Source organism: Orbicella franksi, chromosome 10 (assembly GCF_964199315.1).
Source record: "Orbicella franksi chromosome 10, jaOrbFran1.1, whole genome shotgun sequence".
NCBI classification, from domain to species: Eukaryota; Metazoa; Cnidaria; class Anthozoa; order Scleractinia; family Merulinidae; genus Orbicella; species Orbicella franksi.
Genome location: NC_138154.1, coordinates 2,039,008 through 2,062,991, shown reverse-complemented (window position 1 = coordinate 2,062,991; position 23,984 = coordinate 2,039,008). Strand labels below are relative to the sequence as shown.

Sequence of the window (23,984 nt, the reverse complement as noted above, 5' to 3'; positions counted from 1 at the left end):
TTTACAAATAGTTCCTCATATGTAGCGCTCCTGCTGCAATAAACTGCACGCATAGGTAGATCTCAAATTTGGCTTTTGTCCAGACTATCCCAGAGAATTTTGAAAATGCAACAACCAAAAAGTCTGGATTTGTGTTAGAGTAAGACTCCGGCAAGAAACTCGCATTATGGTGATGTCATAGTTTTTGAAAAGCTTCGTTTTCAAAATTTTTTCTGTCCAGACTAGAGAAAAAAGCTGGCATTTTCAAATTCCTCTGGTTGGAAGAATGTTTGTGAAAAGCTCCGTTTTCGTGGCCAATGAAATTACTCACTTTCTTGCTATATCTCACTTACTTATAATATCATAATTATGCTAACATTTCTTTGTGAAAGTAACATAACTAAATATTACTGTGAAATTCAGAAAACTGTCAACACCAGAAATGTTGGAAAAAGCCAATTAGGTGCGAGAACACTGCAAGCAGAAATGGTAACTAAGTTTGTGGTTTCTGAGGTTTCCTCGCATGTCATGAATTTTATTGTGATTGATCAGTACATAATTGACTTGTCAGAATCAAATCAAAGTGTTCACGCCTTCACGGCTGTCTGAAATATGAAACAGGCTTTTTATCCATATTTCTATATAGGAAATGAGTGTCGATATTTATTTGTGATCTAGATTTGTCCTATTTAATTCTTTTAATCACAATTAGGACTTCACGCAGACTTCCGTTTCCAAATTCTGTGATTGGCTGAAAAATTTGGAAGAACAATTTCAGGGCTTCAAGTTGCCTCCTTCGAAAATATAGGGCTTAATATAGGGGCTTTTTTACAAAAATACAGGGATAATATAGGGGAATTTTAGAAAATATAGGGGGAATATAGAGATTTTTAAAAAGTATTTTCAACACTTGCCCTATCTGTCTGCATTTTCTACACTCAACAAAACAGAATATTAAACAGCTGATACACTAAAGGATAGTGTTATTCAGAATGCAATGGCCTCCTCTGTTCCAACACCAGAGAGCATGCTGTTGGAAATAATCTCAAACTTTACATTCTTAACACATTCAGTCTTAAATTCATCCAAGCAAACGTTCTTGATCACATCAATCATTTCTTGTAATCTCAACAATGCTACTGAACTCATGCATTACCACCATGCTCTCAAAGTATTCATGGGTACAACATTACTACACTTTAAATGTACATCATATAAATGTCCTCCACACTTAGTCTTTCCTCTTTTTGGTAGATAGATGCTTGGAGTAGTCTTCAAGGAGTCTCTTTGTTTTTGTCAAGCTCAACTCTCTTGTTTGAACACTCTTTGGTTTGCTCCACTGCATATTCCAACTTTTGCTTGGCAACTTTAAGTAGCCCTTGAGCTATTGCAGCCTTGTTGAAGTTTTTGTCCTTAATTGCCTGTGAAAGTCGTTCATTTGCTTCTTTATAGAGTGTTTTAGCAATGTGTAGCTCACTGTCTTTCTGTTTTTCAGCCTTCATCAATTCTTTCTCTCTGTCAGACAAATTTAGTCTTCCTTTTTCCAACTTCTCTACTTCTTTTTCTTTCTGTTTCTCAATTTCCCTCTGCATCTCTTGCTCTGATTCTTCCATTCTCCATTTTTTGCCAGCCCTTCCCTCTCATCAGCAAGCCTCTTTGCATGTGCCTTGTGTGCATCTTTGATGTTTCAAGCAACCCTTTTGTGATCTTAACATTTTGTGGCTCTTCAGACACCTTGACATGATCTTTGACAGTACGTAAACCATTTATTGTCAACTCACCAAGAGAAGTTCTGTCAGGAGTAACTGTCTTCTTGTTTGCAGAACAACTTCGTTCTACATCCGCATTGCCATGAGCTAAACAGAGAAGGCCTTTCACAAGCTTCTGAAGAACGGAATACTTGCATTCTCCCTGCAGAGATTTCTCCTGGAACACATCTGCCCAGTAATGGTCAACTCTTCTTGTGGCACTCTCCTCGTCGACTTGCCCAGCCTGGTACACTTTCCACTCATCTGTAACCAAAGCAACTTCTTCTTCTGATAGTGTTGGTATAGCTTGTGCTCCATGCTTGCTATCCCTAAGAACTGGATGTAGGAAAGAGACATCTCTCAAAAGCTTGTTGTCTAATGTTAGATGGCCAATCAGATACTTTGTGGTGTCCACATAGAACTGTTTTATTCCTAGAAGAGCTTTCTTCTGTTGGTCATCAGACAGCTTGGACAGAGCTGATCGAGTTTTCTCTCCTACTTCCATCTGTGACATGGAAAGTTGGTTATCTGGCTTGGAATAGTCTATTGCCAGCAGGTGCTTCCCCTCTTTGTCTGCCAGGACTTAGGTCTTGAGAAAGCGACCCATTAGGGACTTCAGTAGTTCACACATTGTATGACGCAGTAGGTGAATCAGTGGCCGTTCACTCTGGAAGAAGCATAGAAACTTCTTAAAGATTGGCTCCACAGACACAAGAAAAGCTTACTGCACTAGGAAGGACTTGTCCTTTAGTTTTCTACTTATGCGATTGTACCGGTCATTCTTCGCCAAGGTCTTTGAAGGCTTCCGTGGCTTGGGCAATTCTTCCAGGAAGTATTTCTTGATTGCTTACCATTTCTTGACAATTCTGTCTAATGCAGGAATAAGTGTGAGCCACCAACATTGTACATGCTGGATAAATAACGCTTCATCAAGGCCAAGATCACTCAATACATGGATGTAATCTTCTCTTCGAGAGGGTGAGCTCTTTAACCAATAGAAAAGATCTATTGCCAGTTCCTCAGAGGCATCTCCATAAGCATTAACACCTGCACGGAAGCATTGTTCACAACATGAATGTTGCAAGGGATAAATGGCAAAAGACCAGGGAGTCCTTCATCTAACAGTGCCTTATTAACTGTACTCCAAATTGTTTTGTTGACATTTGGTCCATTTGATGACAAACTTATTGAGCCTCAGAGAGGCAACTGGCAGCCTGTTTCCTGAAGGATCTCCACAATTTTTGTTGCAACATCATGTCCTTTGGCATGCCCAAAGAAGTGTCTGCAAGAACCTAACACTGACCTCGTTTTTTTCTTCTGACCAGTAGCGCACTAGTATGTCACACTGCTTGTGGCCTTGGGCATTCCCTGTTTCATCATACTGAATGGTGTATCTAAAACCTGATTGTGAAATATCTTGGCACAGTTTTTCTTAAGTATGGGCCTAATCAATCTGATATCATGTAAGACACTTTTGTTCCACTCATTGTAAAGTTATTAGACACATCTCCTGGGAACATCTTTTGGAACAACTGTGGTATACCATCTGATGATGCAAATGCATAGTCACTTGCAGCAGTTTTCATAGCCCACAGAACTTCAGCTCTAGCTACCTTCTTTTGCTGTGACAAATCTTGAATGGGTATACTGAGAGGTCCCTGGTCTTTTCCTTTATTCTCACTACTGGTTGTGGAAAGAACAAAATGTCTTTGAGCTTGAGAAAACTTGGCAGCAGACTATTTCCTGTGCTTTTCACTTTTGGCATGTTGCTGTATTTGGGTCAATCCAGAATTATCAATCGCAAAATCTTTAATGCATAAGGTACAGAAGGCCTTGTGTTTCGAAGTCTTGCACGAAGTACACCAGTCATCTATTGTGACCATCTACATCTGTCTGATCCAGCCAGCTAGCTTGAAACTTAGTTGAACCATGTGGCATTATGCTCTGATGTCACACTTCTATACTGCATAAATATTTTACCTGCAGACAGGAAAACACATAATATTTTGTCACACTTTTTTATGCAATGCTGTAAAGCACTAATAATAAGAGGTAGACTGGTTCAATTAAAATTATGCATTGGTAAGATAACATTTTTCAAGGTTGGTGACATGTATGAAATAAACTTAATTGTAGATTTTTCCTATTTAAAAGCCCTACTATTGTGCACACAAAAGTACAAAAGAGCACCAACATGAACTGGTCCCTCAGTTATTCTTCATTGGGACAAGACTTTGAACTCTGAATAGTGATGACAATCCAAAAGTGCTTATAGTGCCAATAGAGGTTGTTAAAAATTCATGTCTGTAATTTTGAAACAACTAAATGAACAAATGACAAATGACGAGCCATTATTCACCAGTTACACTAATTGTACTTACCAGTTTGTTATTTACTTGACCCAGGAAATTACTGTCCCTGTTACATCCACCAGCACAAAGTTGATCACAACCTTAGCAACATTTTTGGGGGGTTTATTCTAAATAATTTTAAATTTTAAAAATAATAGAATTATAGGGATTATAGGGCATTTGTAAACTATATAGGGAAATATAGGAGGACTGAGAAAATATAGCAAATATAGGAAATATAGGGACGCTTGAAGCCCTGCAATTTGTTGTGATCCAATTGGCTGAGACGTGGGTAGAAAGCCAACGGTTGCACTGAAAAGACTGACTTTAAAAAGCTTCCTTTAACAATGGACGAGTACGTTTGATTGCCGAAGACTTTGTTCCCAGAATTTATTGTTCTTTTGAGACAGGTTGAGTCCACAGCGCCTATGTTTTTGGACGATTCCCAGGAGCTTACTGGAAAAGTTTGTGGCACAATTTGCAAAATTAAAACTCAAGTGTGCTCATCAGAATGTGAGATTCCAGGTATGTTTAAATAGCCATTGAATGTTCTGCTTGACTTCCCTCCAGAGTACCTTTTTAATTAGGGACCAGATGTCTAATTTATCCCCAGTTGAAAAGTTTTACTAATTCCTTTTTCCAGATTCTCCAATCACTGACCAACCATCCAGCCCACCAGGTAAGTTTCATTAATGCAGTCTCTAGGTTATGTATACTAATGATTGTCCATACAGATTAAAAATTTTTTTATTCATGTCATATTTAGATACAGATATGCTACCAGCTAGGCAAGTACCCTCTAGGGAGGTACCAGTGTCATCTGTAATTAACAAGACACAAGAGACCGACACAACAGGTTGGTATGAAAAGGGAATTTAGCTCATACTGTCACAGTTGAATAATGTCAGGGGCAGATCTAGGGAAAGGGTGCAGGGAGTGTGCATCCCCTGTGATGAAGCCTTCTCTGTATTTGCTTTTAAAATTTGATTACCTCACCAGTCAGTTATGCCATTCCTTAGTGGTGCACCCCTCCTACGAAAAATCCGGGATCTGCCCCTGAATTTATCCTCAATTTAAAAATTTTCCATTCCTCTTCCCAGGAACCCAAACCAATGACCAGCCCAACAACCCAACAGGTAAGTTTAGATGCAGCTCTGAGTTTTCTCAAAAACAAATGTATGCTAATGCTTGCCCATTGTGATAAGTTAAATTCATGTCACTTTTTGACACATAGTTCCCAAGACAGCTCTGTGTGAGAACAAGCAAAAGGGGGCCTGGGGGTAAAACATTTTTTCTTCATTCACTTCAGTTAATTCAGATACTCTGAGCTCTTAGAATACCATGTAACTCAATTCTGCTTTCCGAGGAATGTTTCATTAAGCTATGCACACTGCTTACTTAATTCAATCAAAGGCTCCTTCGAGCTACCTCATGGTATGTGGTAATTAATCTATGAAGTACTGTCCTTTGCCTCTTTTGAAACTAAGAAGTGTTGCATTTGTAAGGTGTTAAGTTGAAAAGTGCATCATGTTAATAAGCAGCCATTAGTTGAGCATGTTCATAGAAATAAGGTCTTCATCTAATATATATAACATTTTGACAGGAAACACTGGTAATCCTTTTAGTGTCTTTTTCTCTGTCTGGATTATGAACATCAGCAGTGCAAATATTGTTTTGACAATTTGTAAAAATTTCATTAGTTTGCACATCAGCACTGGATGTGTTAGAGTTTTGAACAAACTCACCCCACTCTTCATGGGTTGTGAAGTTATGCCATCTAGCCATGCATTTTGCACTTTTATGCCTTCAGTTTTAAATAATTCACTAGTGTCTACAAAATATTTGGCTGCATCTAATACTTTCTCAGGTCTGACAATCTGAAACTGATAGTGATGCTTGTAACCAAGTCGCCTTTTGAGTTTCATTGGAATGGTCTGTGATTTGCTTCTTGACCTTGGGAGACAATGAACAGTCGAATTTACATCACTTGGCACATTGACAATGTTTCCATGAATAGACAATTGACCAACCCTAGATAGTTCACGGAGTTGCATAAAAGGTATAAGAGGTGATATTAGTCACTCTTCTAGTGATGTGAAATTCAATACATTAGGCTTACAAGGAAAACCCATCTTATTGGCTTTAGAACAGATGGGTAACCTGCCTTGTTTTAGACCTTTTGTATTGCAAGTTAGACAATTGCTTTTTCAGACTTTTTTTAGACTCTTTTTTATTGCAAGTTCTGCAGATCCATTCAGTGTCATTGACACTTTTAAAACCAGTAAGACAGGACTCAACAATGTCTAGTGAACATGCCCTATATTTGTTTGGATCACATTTCACTACAGAGCACTTGAACCACAATTGGTCACAACAAGTGCATACATATTCTAGGCCACATGCACTGTTTTTTTGTAAAACAAATTTATCATAGAAATTGCATCGTACTTGTTTTCTTGTGGCTGCAACTCATGACTGCTACATGTTAGTAGTGATACACCTTCCAGAACCTCAGCCTCTTGTCTTTTTCTTACCAACTGTTTGGTTATTTGCCTTATGTGCTATGGATTATCTGATTTTCGTTTTCTGAAGGAGCACTGCTCAATTTCTCTGGGTTCAATTTTGTTCTTTTAGCAGCCTGGTGTTTCTTGTTCCCAGATGTTTTGCTATTAATGTTGCAGCCTTGTACTCGTCTTTGATTCTCATTTATTCTAAAGTTGTCATCAGCTCTTCTGTCTTTCATGTATTCTCTCATGTATTTTCTTCTGTAAGCTTTACGTTTTTCACTGTTATTAACTGGTTTGTTTTCATTTGCAATTCTTTGTTTGTTTGCTGTTGTCACTTATCTCCATTGTTCTGTTTTCTACTATGGAAACATAATGAAATTCATCTAGGTGTCCAATGTAAATGTTTAGGGCATTTGTAACATTCACTGGTTTAACAACAGTAACTGGAGAAAAAGTTGGATTTGATTCAGCAATATGAATTGATAAATTAAGACAATTGGCAACAGCTTGAATTATGATAGCATCAGCCCATGTTCCTTGGCATGACTTTCTTTCCAAATAACCTTGCCAAGAATGCTCAGTTTTACTCTCTATAAAATTGTTCAGGGTGATTCACTAAATACTGAATGCCCACACTGTGCACATAGAAATGACTATTAGGATTTCCATAGAGTTGATGTGATACAGCCCTAAAAAAGCAATCACCACCTCCTTCAACATCAAGTGCAGTTCTGCCTAACTGAGACAATCTGAATTCTAATAAACAGACAGAATTTGTGGGTGATATAAAAGGTACTGATATGCAACACCGGTACTCATTTGCAGGACCACGATTTGACTCCATATCTCCACTCAATGATATGATTCTGCTCAAAAAATGATACGCTTTCATTTGGAGCTGCCTTAATTTTCTGAAAATATTACCTTCAGCTATCATACAAAACAGAGGCAAGTCTTTGTGCTTTGGAGTCGTTGTTCAAAAAATACACAAAATTAAACTTTGACTAAATACTTTTTTGAGAAAATCATGAATTTTAAACCTCTATATCACTCTAAGAAATGACAACCATGGTATCCACACAACATAGCCTTCAGCTTGGAGGATTTCGTGACATTAATTTCTAATGTATAATTTCACCGACAATTTTTTTTTTCCCTTGCCATTAGAAAGTCTGGTAACCATTTTGTAAGAAATTATGGAGGGTTCTCTTTCACGTGTCATTCTAAACTGAGGATGGGAGACAATGGTAGCTCAGAATTCCATACATTCACATTTTTATCTGCATTTCTGTAGAGACAATTACTTGACAACTGAACTGGTATTTTATTGTGATTTTCAAACTGCTCGGGTATTGTAGGATTGCCTTTGATAATCAATTGCTCCTGACCTTGGTGTATTTCAGGTGGTATTCAGCAGGTAACAGATCATCTGTTTGGCATTTATTTGTTGTTTGATATTTTGTATTTGTTATGGTATTTGTTATTTGGCGTATATTGTATTTAGCATTTGTTTGGCAGTTGTGTTCAATCTCTACAGCTTGTCACAGTTGCGGCATTTAAGTCCCAGCGAGAGGGGAACTTGACGAAAGCTTCATCGATCTCCTTTGTCATGTGACATTTTCCGAACAGCTTCCCAGCGAATTGCAAAATATTAAAAGCGCATTTAATTTTAAATCATACGTCCGCCAAGTATTTTTAGAAAATTCAAAATGCAATACAGTAGAAGGAGGGCAGCTTACCTTTTTCCCCAGACCATAAAGCATTCATTTCAAATATTTCGTTTGTGCATTCTACTCCTCGTCATCCAAATGTATCTTGGAGACATCGTAACTTTTAAGACTTTAAAACCCATTTCTTTCCACTTGAGCTTTCTTGAGCACATTTCCTGTTCGTTTGTGAGGTCTTCAAAAGTGTACTTTGATCAAAGATGGAGCGAAAGGAAAGAAAACTGGCCTTGACAATTTTTGCGCCGGGCTCAACACAACAGACGTCATTTTGTAAACATGTACTGCCACCTGTCCCACCCGCTCCCCCCACGTATATGAACATAAAACAATGACACGACTTTGTGACAAAACCAAACCTAGTATGGGGGACAGGGGGAAACGTGTTTAATTCATGTTTAATGCGGATTTAATGCATAAATTAATTGTCTAACGGGAATGGAGTGACAAATCCAACCATCACTATACCTCATGGTATGAAGTACATACCATGAGGTAAAAAGCAGGTATGCTAATTACCAGTTGAGTCCAACTGTTTCCAAATGATTTCTCTTTTACAAAGTATGACTACACCTCAAGAAATGTCTCCAATCGCAATGGATACGACACCAGGTATGTTAAGAAAACAATACATTTTCTAATGACTTTTCAATGAATTTAATGAGTTATATCCCGGTGAACACAATGAGCCTATGAGCCGTTACAAAATAATAAGTGGCACTTGTACAGATCACTCACATCCTGCAGCTTCAGAAAATATCTATGCACTGGAGGGGGGTTTCAAACCTAAAAATTTGTCATAGTAAGCGTGAGGGGAAACTGTAATTTACAGGGCTTAAGCAAAAAATACTCTGGGAAGGGGTTAAAGGGCTCAAGCAAAAAATACTCTGGGAAGGCTATGGAACTGATATTTTCTTAACACATAATAACTTCAAAGGCCTTAAATATTGATTATGGTCTTGCCAACTTGCTTGGACTGCAGACAGAGCAAGCACTAGCAGAGTGAAAAGGAGGAAACGGAGGGTTCAGAAAAAGATCAAATGTTGTAAGGTAACCTTGCATATTAATCGACTGACTTGATGTACAATGTTAAATTTTTTAAAACGTTTACAACAAAATCCTAAAAGCTAAATACATAAATAATTGCCTGAAATAACACCAAAACAATTTTCCAAGGGAACTCGAGAAAATGAATTTTAAAGTTCAGAGAAATAGTGCAACCACAGGTAAAATTTCATTGTTAGTTTTATATTACCAGTACTTTCAAGTGTTTCTTATGAACGTCAAACTTTGTTTTTGACATTTGGTGTTGTAAGAAATGATTTCTTTTGAGAACATATTCAAAAAAGTCACACACAAGTTTGTAGTATGATGCAAATAATCTTGGTACAAAGTTTTTCTCCACATGTTACTCAAACTTCTGGTGTTCTTAATTCTTTGACATAATGGAGTAAAACAACTACTAATAGGTTATTACAATTCAAACTCAAGCCATGTACAGAATACCGGAGTCTGGGTATGTAAGCGGTCATGATTTATTAATTATTACATGTTGGCTAGCGAGATAAAATGAAACCTCTGAGATGTTTATAAACTTTCAATCTCAAAGGAATCTACACATACACCACCAGCTACCTTGGAAAGTGAATCAGTCCCTCAGGTGAACTTTGCAGAAAACAAAGAATTCAAATATCTGAAGGAGCATTTGGCACCTAATAAAGATCCATCAGTTAAAGCAGCCATTTACATGACATATCTGGCAAATTGTGATTTTAATACCACCATGGCACCCAATTCAATTATTCAGTTTGACAATGATGTGGCAGAACTTCTCTCTACTGAGGACAATCCTGACATGGCAATGCAGGTAAAAAACTTTTCACAATCACAGTGTGTTAAAATAACATTTGCATCATCCTGTTAAGACATTGGCTGGCTCTTTTGTAAATAGCTACTTATTCTCACGGAACCCTAATTGGTAATTTTCCCATAAAGGCATATACAACAATGACAAAAGTATTATGGGCAGTTCCACTTCACCACAGATTGATCAAAGTCTACAGCAGCTCATCAGTATTACATCCCAAAACATTTACATTGAAATTGCCGGTCATCAGCCCTCTTCACAGATTCTAGGGATTTATGAATATTTACATGTTATAACCTAGAATACCTTTTGCCATTGTTCCATACGCTTTGAACTACCTTCTTGAAATGGCTGGATCTGAGGACTTAATTTATGTATGATAATTAAAAACAATAGTATATTTAACATACAATTAAAATTATTGCAGGGCTCATTAGCTCACACCCAATGTGCCTTACAATAATTTTACAAATTCAGAACTGAAACTGTCACTGAAACCATAGATAAGCACCAACCTGATGAGCCACTCGGCTCACATGCAGATAATAGCAAAGTTTGTCTGCTACATATTGATTGTTCCTTATTAAATAATATATAGATTTAGCCAAGCCTAAAAGGGGTGCTCCTGGGCTGTGTTGTTCAAAACCTGATTAAGCTAACCCAGGATAAGTCAGAGATTTGATTTGATTTTTGTAACTTTCCAGTGAGGTTTTCTATTTATATAGTTTGGCCTCCTGTTTTGACTTTGAATAACCTCAAACTACACAAAACACAAGCAGTGAATTAAATATTATGACTGTTACCTGTAAGGTTATTGGAAAATTACATCAAGCCTTGCAGCAGAGGTATCAACTTGCCACACAGCAGGCTTATGCCATAGGCAGATTTCTTACAGAATGCATTGCCCAACACCATAGTGAAAGCATGCCAGATGTTGCTCAGCAGTGTTCTCGTGGAAGGCCAAACTACAATTTTACTTTAGATATCCTTGATGGAATAGATGAACTTGGAGCATCATCATCTAGTCTCCCTGACCAGATTGCAGTTTTTAATTCAGTTCCCAAGTTCCCATTGCTAAATTATGTAACTGAACCAATGAGCCATTTTGTTAGCGCTGCAGTATGCTCAGCCATAGTTAATTTACCAGCAAGAATACACCATACGTGTGATGTGCCCAGCAACATCTATGAAGCTTACAGCAACACAAGTCCATACAGAAATGTGGTGTGTGATAATGCAAGTCCAGAACTTTCCGACAAAATACGGTATCCCACTGTTATTCCCTGTGATGGTGATGGTTAGGTTACGAACATTAATATTGATTCTGACAAACCCCTAGAGAATGCAGTTTTCACCCGTCTTTTTTGAAGAGATGCACTGGAGTTAGCAGCAATCCATTTTGTGAAAAGAGACGATTTAAAACATGCTTATTCAAAAAGAATGGGTCACATAAGGCTCTGTGCAGTTCATCTTTTCCTGCGCATGTTTGTTCCACGTGGAAGAACTGATCTGTATGAAGAAATTCCAGTGGAGGGAATGGATCCCCCCACAATTACTATGGCCGCCCGTTAAAGGAATTTTGGTTCAAGTATACGACACCACCTTCTGATGAGATGGAGACAAGATTCCTTGAGTTTGTTGAACAGCTAGTCAGTACTCAATCAGAGCTATGCAAGAGGCTAATGTCACCATTTCCAGTATACAATGCAACTGCAACGAGTCCTTTCTTGTTATCACTCAATGCACTCCTTGTTGTAACTGGTTTTCGTCATGTTTTCACAAGATACTTTCAAGACAAGCTACTACTTGGTCTACAGGAAGTGGCAAAAGAGAAAAAATGGGTCCAATCTGGTGTGGTGCCTCTAGAAATTTCATTTATGGGTGCAATTTAGATAACAGTGCTGACTACATCTTGCAGCATTTCAACCTTGAGACAACTATGAATTTGGAGCAGAAAGGATATCCTTATAACAAGTCCAGTGCATGCCTACTTTGGCATGAGAGAAAAACTACAAACCAGACTTGTTCTAACCAAACTACCCGAGCACAAGATCACGACCACCTAGCTCAGCATTTACCCAAGAAAGAACCCCAGTTTGGAATTTACAACAAGATTACAAGGTACCAGATAAATATAACAGACCTGGTTGTTCAAACGCAAAATGCCAAAAATTAAAATCAAAGTTGAAAAACCATTCTGTAACACACAAAAAACAGTTTTTCTCACATTTCCAAACTGAGCATAAGAATGACCATGCAACATCTCATGAGAATTTCTTAGTTAATCAGACTTGATTTCATGCATAATGCAGTCACAGAGCTGATTAACCAATGAATTTATTCCCACAATATAATTCCTAGATTTGACGGTTAACAGAAAGTTAAGAAATGAATCTTTGATCGGCGTACGTAACTGGTGTGAATCTTACCATGCCAAGACTGGCCTTCGATTGTACCTAGTGTCAGAGGCTGAACGATTAATTTTCAACTCACTCAAAAATTGATTACCTCAATAAATTCTAAGAATGAGAACGACCATGCCAGATATCCTGAGAATTTCTTAGTTAATCAGACTTCATTTTATCCATAATGCAGACAGAGCTGATCAACCAGAAAATTATTCTTATAATATAATACCTAGATTTGACTGTTAATAGAAAGCTGCCAGTGGGCTTTGAGAAATAAATCTTTTTTTGCTTGAGCTTGGGGGTGAAGAGAATTTAAGGGGTGCATTTATCATGAAACGGACCCTTATCTCGACAGGTACATATAGTCAGCCGGTTTGAGACATTTTTAAGGCAGGCTGGAGTGACTGTCTATTTTTTATTAGCTAGGATATTTAATCATTTATTTCTTGTTCTCTCTCTGGGTGCTAGGACGCTCCATATTTTCTCTTACAACGGTCTGACAGCCAGCGTATAACCTTCCTGTGGCATTTTCCCTCTATGTTCATGTCCAAGTTTGCACGTGAATGATTGCAAGACAAGACACCCACAACTTTCTTTGTTCGAGTAAAAGTAAGTACTCGTTTGCTGTTTATTGCTTGCTTGATGCATAATTTGATGATGTATTGACTGACTGACTGTGAACTGGATCTATTAAGAAAACAATCTGTTTTTAATGACTTTTCGAGATCATGGAGATTAGTTACCAGTGACGTGATAAAATCCCTTGGTATCTTCAATTAATTTAATGCAATATATTGAGTTTCACGCTGTTACCGACCTTATCAGTACACGGTAAATACAGCTGTCAATGTTGATCCTTATGAGTGAGTCCTTTGAGAATCAACGTGACTCTTTAAAAGCATGGCTCTCAGATCTCTTTAAGAGCATGCACTGATAATTTGTTGTCTGGTAGTGAATGCTATACCTTTCAGAAAGATTCAATAAAGTAACACCATACAATAGACTTTGGGAAAGTTTTTAAACTACGGTTTATCACTTCTACCCAAGGTGCTCCAAGGTTCTTCTGTTCAATCCGTCCCATCTTTAAATGGCCTTGTTGAAGGGAGTTGGATGTGTCCTTCAGTAAACACCCCATTGTTTTCAAAAAGTAACAATGGCTGTTTGATGTATGCTCTGATCTGTTCCTAATTTGTATCCACAAGACAAATGGATGGTGCAGTTTGAATACTGAAGTTTCATGGTTTCATTTCTTCTATTTCCTAGCTTCAGGTTTTAAGACACAGAGCACATTGTGGCCGCTTCAGTGATGGATGCCATAGATAACACATGGCTGATTTGTTTCGGCGAAAAGCACTTTTGTACTCACCTTCCGAGCCTCAAATGGACAAGGAGCTTGGTTTTACCATCGTGGTCGAGAAAAGGTGAGTTGATTTTGAATGATAGAATAGGTAAACAACATATTTTACCAACTAAAACAACGGTTCAATTCGTCACCAGTTGCTTGTGTTGCTTCCTTGCTGACAAAGAAAAACCATATTTTTCCTCCACAAAAAGCACTCACTATCCGAAAACTCAAACCTGGCCCCTCCCTGTGAGCTATTTCCTTTAACTTCGTTTATTTGGCAATTTTTTGCAATGTGAAATTGTGTATAAACTAAAATTTAGTTGGAACACTTCCTGATACGCAATTTGGTTTCCTTAGAACCTCCTTCAGCAGCTAACACAAACTGTAAAAGAGCTGTCGCGATTCAGTGATGATGGAAGACTGTTACAAATGGTATTTCTCGACTCCTGGAGTGCTTACTAACAAGGCCATCAAACATTAAACAGCACAAAGAGGGATTAACAAGATAGAAATAATATACAATAAACTAGAGTAAGGCCATAATACAAGCATTCGAAATCTATTTTTTTACTGCTAAGATTTCAAATTTAAAATGGGAAATCTGCCTGACAATGAACTATTGAAATGTATTTCCATAATTAAGGAGGAGTTTAGTAGAGTAGTTTAACACTTAGTTGAGCTGTGCATAACTTTTATCAAATTCCAGTTAGTAATTAGTGTTTTTGTTATCTTTTTTTTCTGCTACACCTATTTTCAGGATGCAAACAGCGTAAAGTAGATACAACATTTGGAGAAAAGAATTGCGGCGGCACTTGCTAGGTAAATGTAGTGTTAAAATACGCTACAGACTAATAATCTAGGACGCTTTGTTGTCTCACAAAGCCAGACTTGAGCCTTAAATGTTGGCTGTTTTAATTGTATTATTTGAAACTCTAAATTTCGATTTCTCTGTTTGTTTTTTAGACCTCGTGCACTTCACGCAATCAGATTACAAAGTCTGGTACTTTGCCTGAGGCAGGTAAGATTAAAATCACATATCATATTTGTTTCATTTCAGTTCTTAGCACTTTAAACAATTGCACACGGATTACAAAAGCACCAGTTATAACAACATTTCAGTGGTTAAATACTTGAATACTCATCGAAGAAAATGCAAAGTTCTGTCTGCTATCATTGCTAATTTGGATGAAATCATTTTAACACAGGCAAAATTCTACAGCTTCTTTATTAATCAAACACTAGTCGCTTAAGAGCTCTGGTACCGAAATTGTTCTGTGCTAAAAAATATGGGAAAATAGACTACTGAAATAAGCCATTAAAATTGAGTACCATAATCAGATGATTGAGCGGTCATTTTGGTCGAACCCCGGTAAATAATAATTTTTTTTTACCTTTGTTCCTGCTAGGCCCATTTTTCAGATGGAAACAGCGTAGCAAAAACAACTGGAGAAATGAATTCTTTGCACTCGGTGGGTAAATGTAGAGATAAGATTAGTAAGCTTACAGACTAAACTTGGACGCTTCCTTGTGTTGCAAAGTAGCTAACAATGTTGACTCATTTAATTGTACTATCTGAAAATCTTAATTGCGATTCTGTTGTTTTAGACCTCTGGAGCATTCCGTGCAATCAGATTACAAATTCCTGCATCGACTACAAGGGATGGAAGGGAGCCGGTAAGATTCAAATTACATGACTCATTTCAGTTTAAACCAGGTGTTACTCGTTCATCTCAAAAATCCGTCACAGTTAATTAAGTACGCATGATAACTTTTACTAAATTTCATTGATGAGCAGGTGCGAATCGATTACGAAAGCGCTAGTTAAACACTTAACTGGTTAAATACTTAACTGGTCATTTAGTAAATGCACAGGAATGCAGTCGTTGCCTGGCTAACATTTTGGCTTGGAAATAGTCCAAGAAAGTCAGATTTCAAATATTTAGAAGGCGAAAACTTGCAGTCGTTTTTCAAGAGAATCCCTTCTCTTTAAAGTGGTATTATGACGAAAATCACATCTTTCCTATTGCAGCTATTTTAAAACATAAGTAGCCTGTGTGAGAAGAAAAATGCTGTTTACTATATTCAAATATCTCTTTTCATTCCAGAGATATTCAAGTTTTTAAAATATGCAAATTAGGCCAGTGATGATGTCATACACTCAACCAAATTTTCATCACATGATGAAAAAAGATATCTCAGCCAATTTGTATTAAAAATGTTTGATTCTTTGCAGTAAGATTCTACTAAATGTGCTCCACAATATGAGCTTAACAGTTTGGTTACCATGGCAACATACTGGGTTCCAGACCTCCCCAATATTAAAGGCATTTCTGGCCACCTTTGGTGTTCCATTTTGATATTTGCAAATGGTACCTCATAGCTTGATCCAGCAAGCATATAAATATGTTAGCTCAAGTTTGTGGCCTCGTGTAATGTTTTGCGAGCTTAAAAACACTAACATATTGAAATCAAGTGGGTGAGGACTGGAAGAGAGTGAGTTGCCATGGGAACAGAATTTTTTATAGCGGTAGGTGTGTTTACTGTAGAACTATTAGCCTACCAAGTTTCAATGGTCTGCACTGCAAATTGACCAAGATGGCTCTATTTATATACCTGATATAAAATTGGGTTGAGTGTATGACGTCATCAGTCATCTCATTTGCTTATTTTACACATTTTTCAAACTTAAATATCTCCGGAACTAATGCACATATTTGCAAATGGTAAACGGCATTTTTATTCTTTCATGGAATTCTATGTGATACAACTAAAAATCAAGGAAGAAAAATTTGATCATAGTACCACTTTAAATGAATTAATAGGGCATGTAGCCTCGACGGTTTTCCTTGAAATTTGGCCAGAACATTCACTGATAGATACGGAACAAGAAAGTGTTGGCGATTTCTTTTATTTCAAATACTTTTCTCGTGGCAGTCTCTAACGCAACGTGTTATGCGAATTTTTTGATAGTGGAACTTGACAGATCTATAAAAAGACAACCAATAGAAATGAAAGAAAATGACGACATGCTTTGAGATTGATGCTTTGTGATTAACACTGCACAGTTATTTTGCATCAACGATCACATTTGATACCTGATTAATTCGTTTCGACATTAACAACATCTGCCGCCTTAGGAAAGCAGTCAGCAACAAATAATATAATTTGATTGATTTCTACATCTTATAACGTTTCTATTGATATATAGTTTGTGGGGGTTACTTCAAAACAGCACACGTACGAATTTTTTTCTGAAGGACACCCGCGAAGGTTTGAAGAAACCTTAAATGTTCGAGTTGTAATCGATTAGTAATGGCAGCTCCAGTAACTAACTGAAAGTTAATTACTTCTCGTGCGATTATTGCACAATTTGTTTAAAAGAGTCACTGAGTGAGATTTTTTTGTCAATCTAGGAAACTGAAATCTTCAGTCAATAAAATAAGGTTCAAATAGGATTTTCTGAGAGTAAAAGATCAAAGAAAAGCGGGGATTGGACGAAAACAAACCTCCAGTAGTTCAACAAGAACGCAGCTCGAAAATCCAGTGAGTTGAGTGAAAACAACTGCTCCATTCTCATTTAAAACAGTCCATTTCAGATTTGGAATTTGCATTCGGTAGAAAAATCAGGACATCACTGATTACATGGAGTAAGGACATTAACTTTACTTAGCTGAGACAACATTTGCGGCATATTGTTTTCGGAAAACATGGAGGCCAAGTGCAAGGTCTTGAACATAGAAATTGCACTGTTTATTAGATTATTTTTTGAAACTTTGCCAAAGAATTGATTGAGTGACGTATTTTCACTAGTGTCAGAGAATTCTGGTTTTGATGATGAATGGTGATATATAGTTTTTGTTTATGTTTTTTGTTCAGAGTGAAGTCTGGATTAGACGCAAAGGGCTACAAAACTCAAGCTGGACATCAAACCCATTACTGGAAGATTCAGTGAGTCGTGTTTTCACACTGTTTCAAAATAAGATGACGGGGAAAGGAAAAACACTGAGCTATACTTTTGCTAGTGGGTCTGATTAAGGCTTCGGTAATGGCTATCAAAATCTGTTGGCGAGTTGTACTTTGAAGCACAAGATAATGCCGATGATGAAGAGGCTTATGACTCACCTTGGGACCGGGACACCAGATCAGAGAGTGGTGAGGAATCTAACGAGGAAGAGGATTCATTGTGTATTACAAGCCTGGAGTCGGACTTATCAGAGAAAGGAAAAGTAACTTAGTTTGCGGGGACAGTCTCCAGGACCTCTTTTCTGCTGGCCGAATGCCTCTCCAATATCTTGATCTTGCTTTGTGGATGCTTTAACAGAAGACCCTCAGTTTTGCAATTTGAATGTTGCTCAGTATAAGACGCACAGTTTTAGAATTGGAGCCACTTCTTGGGCCGCAGCTAAGGGCATGTCCGACACACAGATTAGGGCCCTTGGATGCTGGAAACCTAATGCCTTTCTACAGCATATACGCACTTTTACAACTGGGATTATCTCAGCAGTCCCAACTTAACCCAGTACCACATGCTCTGCTTGCAGCTCAAAGCATTTATCTAAATAGTATTATTCCTCAAGCAGAGTGCAGATCTTTTGCACAGGGGCCAAGTGTATCTGCATTGTGTGTATCTTACTGGTAGCCAACAGTACTAGATATATTTGTTCTGTTTCGTATAGAGTTGACTGATTGGGAACATTTGCACAGGGGCCAACTACTTCCTGAAAGGTGCAACTTATCTTAAAATGATCTTATTTTACAATGTCTTGATCAAATCATGTGTGCAGGGGCCACTTAGTTCATTCAGAGCTGTTACACACGGGCCAACAATGCATTTATTTGGTGTTCAGTTATCTTGCTGCCTGATTGGGAACTTTTGTGCAGGGGCCAATCGTTTCTGAAAGGTACAACAAACCTTGAGACCAACATAGTTATGTTGAATGTTGGAAAGCAGGTTACCAATTTGTGCATCAGACCATGTATGCAGAGTCCACTTGATTTAATACCTTAAGACAGTTTCAGTTACTAGGAGATAGCTCCTGCAGAGCTCTTGCCCTGTTATATAGTTGCCACATTGGAAATATTTATGCAGAGGCCAATTGTTTTCCTAAAAGTTGCAACAAACTTTGAGCGTAACATATATTTTTGCCATGGTTAACAAGTTAGCAGTTGCAGATCAAACCATGTGTGCAGGGGCCACCTGGTTAGATGCAATAATCATGTTTCAGTTGTTATTGGTTAGTTATTGTTACGGCACTTTGGGCACTGTGCATTGCTTTGGCTTTGGGTGGGGTGGCCCTGTAACGTTAACACGTTCAGGGCCTTGGCGTGATTGCCCTCACGTTTGCTGGGAAAAGGTGCTCATTTCCAGTTCTGTTGTAATTTGAGATGAACTTACAATAAATGGCCAATTAACTGAGTGGCCAAATTACAGCAAAGATTTGTGTCAGTTTAGTTCTCTTCCCAGCAAACCAAGCTTAGCCTTAGCAATACACATTGTGAAATGCAATCCGTAGTGATGGAGCAGGGGCATAAACAAAAACATCTCCAGTTCTGGGTATTAAGCTACCAAGGCAAACAGCAACAAACAACTTGTGAGGAACTTTCAATCAAGACACACCTTTCTTTAGCTGGATAGACGCATTTCAATCGACGATTCCCGTGTTTTGCAAAGTGGTAGCAATACATACCATTCACCAATACAGCCTAAACTTCATAACCAAGGGTTATCAAAGCCTCCTTTGAACATAAAAGTTTTTAGGTTCCTTACTTTTATCGAAAACTAGAATGTCAAATTGAACGCTTGTGAAACCATTCAGCTGCTGTTTATTCAATCCCAGCCCCCTCGTGGTTATTTGTTCTGAAAATACTGGGTGTTTACTGGGAGTACTTTGCTCCATTTTCGTTGCTTATGTAGTATTCTTTGGGACTCTAAAACTTACAGGAAACGTAGGCACGCAAGGCGTGCAAGAGTTATTTTTTTGTGTGAAGTGTCGGAGATAGAACCATTCATGGTATAGTGATGATTTGGTTAATTTGACAAGTTTTTATGGTTGCGATGTTACACTCATGGTAAGATAACTAAATAGTAAGCCATAAAATGCTTGACTGAACAAACTACAGTAATCTGACATGTCTCCAGATTAATGTAGATACCATCTTATTTTCTAGCAGGAAATTTGATTCATTCTTTGATACAACCCGCACTGTGATTGGTGTGACACGTGCACATGTATAACTCCCTCACTCACCGTTCACATAACCCTTCCCAGGGCTCGAAATTGCGACTCACTGGTTGCCAATGCGACCAAAAATTGAGCACTGGCAACTAAATTTTCAGAACTGGTCACCAGCTGGCGACTCGCGTTTTGTCCGATAACTAAAGGAAACCACGACACAACTTAGGAAATCAATCTGATATGGTAGCTAGTATACAACTCACCTTTCCATCCCCAGTAAAATAATGTCTGAATATTACAAGATAATCGAAAAAATGTATTTCATTGATACTGCGTTCACGGCACGCCATATTGTTTCAGCGGCTTCTTCCGAAATTGGGATCACAGGCGCACTTCAATGCCACATGCTTTTCATTTGCCGTGAAAATGGCGGCAGATGGCAGATACCAGATACCAATCAGTTGAAGGAATATACGTGAGTTTTTACATGCGGGGAAAGAAGATTCAAGCATGGCATTGTTTGTCGGCAGCGAAAGGCAGCGAGGAAAGCAAGTCGAAAATAAAGAACGGCATTTCGAAGAAGTAGCAAAGGGAAAATACGCAAGGACCCGTGTTTGTCTCACAATGAAAACCACGGACTTAAAACGTTTTATGCTTCACTTCATTTAAAATGACTATGGAGACAACCATCACCTTCGGACCAGAGACATATCACCTGAGAACAACAGTAGCTTTATAACTTTTTTACTCATGTTGTTTTTAATTGCTTTTGCTCTTCAATTGTGACTTTTCTTGCATGCAAAGTAACGTATATTGTGTTCTTGTGTAAGTTATAATTATATAAAATAAGTTGGCGACCAAAATTTTTCCGTTAGTCGCCAGCTGGCTCCCAAACGAAAAAGTTAATTTCGAGCCCTGCTTCCAACCCCCAAGAGGAATTTTTGCTCAAAAATACTCAAGTTAATTTAGAGACTTTTTCGCATTTTATACGAGTCGTAAGTTTACCTTTTTACACAACACAACACAACTTCACCGAAAATAGAAAGAAAGAGAAAAAAACCTCTGACACATTGAATCTGATTTAATTAAATTGCGCAGTCTTCAAAGAACATTCAAACAGTTTTCATACTTTTCACCTTTAAAAATATCAGACTGAAATGAATGCCATCAAATAAAACTATTAAACTGCTACTGCAGAGACGTAAAAACCGTCCAGAAATGAAAGCTTCTTTTTTGTTTAATATCCTGGAAACAATAGCCGATAACTTGTCAGATCTAATTGAATTTACTCCCATACAAAAAAAACGAAAGTGTTAAGTTACCATTTGTTACTAAAGATAGCAAACATCTCATGGGAAAGAGTGGTGGCAATTCGTCCGCTCTAATTGAATTTACTTCCTTGTGAAAAACAAGAGAGTCAAATTACACTTTGTAACTAAAAAACAAAAATATCTTGTTATATTTGCATGCAACAAGAACAAAACAAATCGTTACCTGCACTTTCTATGGTAAATATTAGAACTGTTTCTAATCTTAAGTCTCGTCCCCTCTAAAACATGTCCTAACTAGAAACGATTCATGACCCCTAACTGAATTTACTCCTTGTAAAAAACAAAAGTATCAAGTTACCTTTGTAACTGAAAATAAAAAATATCTTGTTGCATTTGCATACTACTAACTCACGAACTGTTTCAAACCTCAAAAGTCATCTCGTTCATTTAACTAAAATCCTCAGCCTAACCCATAGAAAATGTCGAAGTAAACCCAATAGATGAATACTTCCTCCTCTTCTATAGAAGAATAAATATGGCCGTTCCGAACTTTATCGGGATCAAATCTTCTTACATACCATTTACCTTTACAACAAGAAATTTGATTGGCTGTTCATAGTAGATCCAATCTGATTGGTGTGACATACATACATCTCTCACTCACTCACTGACTCACTGACTCACTCATCCAATGACACGTCCATAACATACCTGACGTGCCAACTAAGAGGTATTTTTTTAAACAAAAAAATAACTCAAAAACGGCAGCTGAGCATGAGGAGACTAGTATGCAGGTGAAACACCCACATAACGGAATTGAAATCGTGAAGTTTAAGTAAATCCAAATGAAGTTGTTGTCTAATTGATAAGCAAAATATTCAAACCAAATATAATTCATTTGTCTACTCTCTAACTTGCAGATGCCATTCTTTATAGTTACTGTGGTGGTGGCCGCTCTTCTGCGGGCCTTAGGGCTCGCAGAAGAGGATTTAGTACCATTTTCAGTGGAAGAAGTAGGGTAAGTAGAATTGGTATTTAGTACTAATTATTTCTTTCTTTAAAGACTTCTTTTCCGTTCATTACATAAAAATGCGTATTTATTATTATTACGGTTACTTATTTCTGTTGACTTGAACTTAAATTTATGGTCGAGTTGATATGATTTAATTTTAGTTCATTTTTTCATAGGGCCCCTCCACATCAACAAGCCAGGGCCCCCACTGAGCACAGAGAGGACTGAGTGTCCTCTCCGTGCTCAAAAGTTGTAAATATACGTTTGTTTCATTGTAAGTATAGTATTAGTATTCTTATGAGTATTAATATCAGTATCAGTATCGGCATCATTAATAGTATTAGTATTAGTGTTAGTGTTGTTATGATATGTTTTATAAACATTTCACAACTGTGCAGTAGATGCACATAGTGATGACTGTTTTTTAATTTATCTAATAACTCTCTGTTGCAGCACAGTAAAATAAATGTTGCGTTTGAAGGGACACCACCACCTCAAAACACACATCTAAGAAGGTGACTTATACCCACGTGTACTGCTAGAAGTCTGTTCGTGAAAATTAGGAAGAACCAAAGCCAGCAAGTGACACCAACCCCATTGTGTTTTCCAACATTGCAATTGTTACATTTTAAACAGTCATTAAAAACATGCAACGTTCTTATAGTTAAAACAAAGATTTTAGAAACCGCGTCTTTTGAGAAAAGTGAAATTTGACTCTACACTTCTAAAGTTAGCCTTCGCAGCCTTTCATTTGGGATGACATCCTAAAACAAAGGCGCGTAAGGTGTGAAAGAGTTATTTTTTTGTGTGAAGTGTCGGAGATAGGAGCATTCATAGTACAGTAATGATTGGTTAATTTGACAATTTTTTTTAGTTGTGATGTTACATCGGTCATGATAAGATAGCTAAATAGTAAGCCATAAAATGTTTGACTGAACAAACTAAAGTAATCTGACACGTCTCCAGATTAATGTAGATACCTTCTTGATTTCTAACAGTCAATTTGATTCGTTCTTTGATACAACCCGCACTGTGATTGGTGTGACATGGGCACATGCATAACTCCCTCACTCACCGATCACATAACCCTTCCAACCCCCATGAGGAGTTTTTGCTCAAAAATACTCAAGTTAATTTGGAGACTTTTTCGCATTTTATACAAGTCGTAAGGTTTACCTAAGTTTTACCCAACACAACACAACTTCACCGAAAATAGAAAGAGAAAAAAGCCTCTGACATGTTGAAAGTCTGATCTAATTAAATTGCACTTTAACTTGGTGCCACGCAGTCTTCAAAGAACATTTGACCAGTTTTCATACTTTTCACCTTTAAAAATATCAGACTGAAATGAATGTCATCAAATAAAACGATTTAACTGCTACTGCAGAGATGTACAAACCGTCCAGAAATGAAAGCTTCTTTTTTGTTTAATATCCTGGAAACAATAGCCGATAACTTCTCAGATCTAATTGAATTTACTCCCATATAAAAAAAACGAAAGTGTTAAGTTACCATTTGTTACTAAAGATAGCAAACATCTCGTGGGAAAGAGTGGTGGCGATTCGTCCGCTCTAATTGAATTTACTCCCTTGTGAA

General features: G+C 37.5%; 3 protein-coding genes, 1 long non-coding RNA gene and 1 pseudogene across 4 annotated transcripts; 4 read left to right on the top strand and 1 right to left on the bottom strand.

Annotated features, from left to right (window-relative positions):
- Nucleotides 1-1,531: 1,531 nt before the first annotated feature.
- Nucleotides 1,532-3,665, bottom strand: LOC145501335 (uncharacterized; annotated as a pseudogene).
- Nucleotides 2,637-7,566, top strand: LOC145501370 (uncharacterized). Its single transcript, XM_081480863.1, has 5 exons — nucleotides 2,637-2,705; nucleotides 4,489-4,603; nucleotides 4,722-4,757; nucleotides 4,845-4,934; nucleotides 5,179-7,566. Exons 2-5 carry the CDS (start codon nucleotides 4,507-4,509, stop codon nucleotides 5,277-5,279), a joined length of 324 nt encoding a protein of 107 aa, XP_081336989.1. The 5' UTR covers nucleotides 2,637-2,705; nucleotides 4,489-4,506; the 3' UTR covers nucleotides 5,280-7,566.
- A 6-nt stretch (nucleotides 7,567-7,572) lies between these two features.
- On the top strand, nucleotides 7,573-13,418 carry LOC145501357 (uncharacterized). The gene is made up of 4 exons (XM_081480845.1): nucleotides 7,573-8,921; nucleotides 9,292-9,359; nucleotides 9,919-10,176; nucleotides 10,987-13,418. The coding sequence occupies exons 1-4, from the start codon at nucleotides 8,852-8,854 to the stop codon at nucleotides 11,476-11,478; spliced, it is 888 nt and encodes a 295-aa protein (XP_081336971.1). The 5' UTR covers nucleotides 7,573-8,851; the 3' UTR covers nucleotides 11,479-13,418.
- A 472-nt stretch (nucleotides 13,419-13,890) lies between these two features.
- Nucleotides 13,891-14,938, top strand: LOC145501374 (uncharacterized). The gene is made up of 2 exons (XR_014051239.1): nucleotides 13,891-14,005; nucleotides 14,687-14,938. It is a non-coding gene; the product is annotated as an uncharacterized LOC145501374 (long non-coding RNA).
- On the top strand, nucleotides 14,729-22,653 carry LOC145501371 (uncharacterized). Its single transcript, XM_081480864.1, has 7 exons — nucleotides 14,729-14,748; nucleotides 14,893-14,947; nucleotides 15,336-15,398; nucleotides 15,535-15,603; nucleotides 17,806-17,877; nucleotides 22,297-22,394; nucleotides 22,565-22,653. The coding sequence occupies exons 3-7, from the start codon at nucleotides 15,381-15,383 to the stop codon at nucleotides 22,614-22,616; spliced, it is 309 nt and encodes a 102-aa protein (XP_081336990.1). The 5' UTR covers nucleotides 14,729-14,748; nucleotides 14,893-14,947; nucleotides 15,336-15,380; the 3' UTR covers nucleotides 22,617-22,653.
- The last annotated feature ends 1,331 nt before the right edge of the window (nucleotides 22,654-23,984 follow it).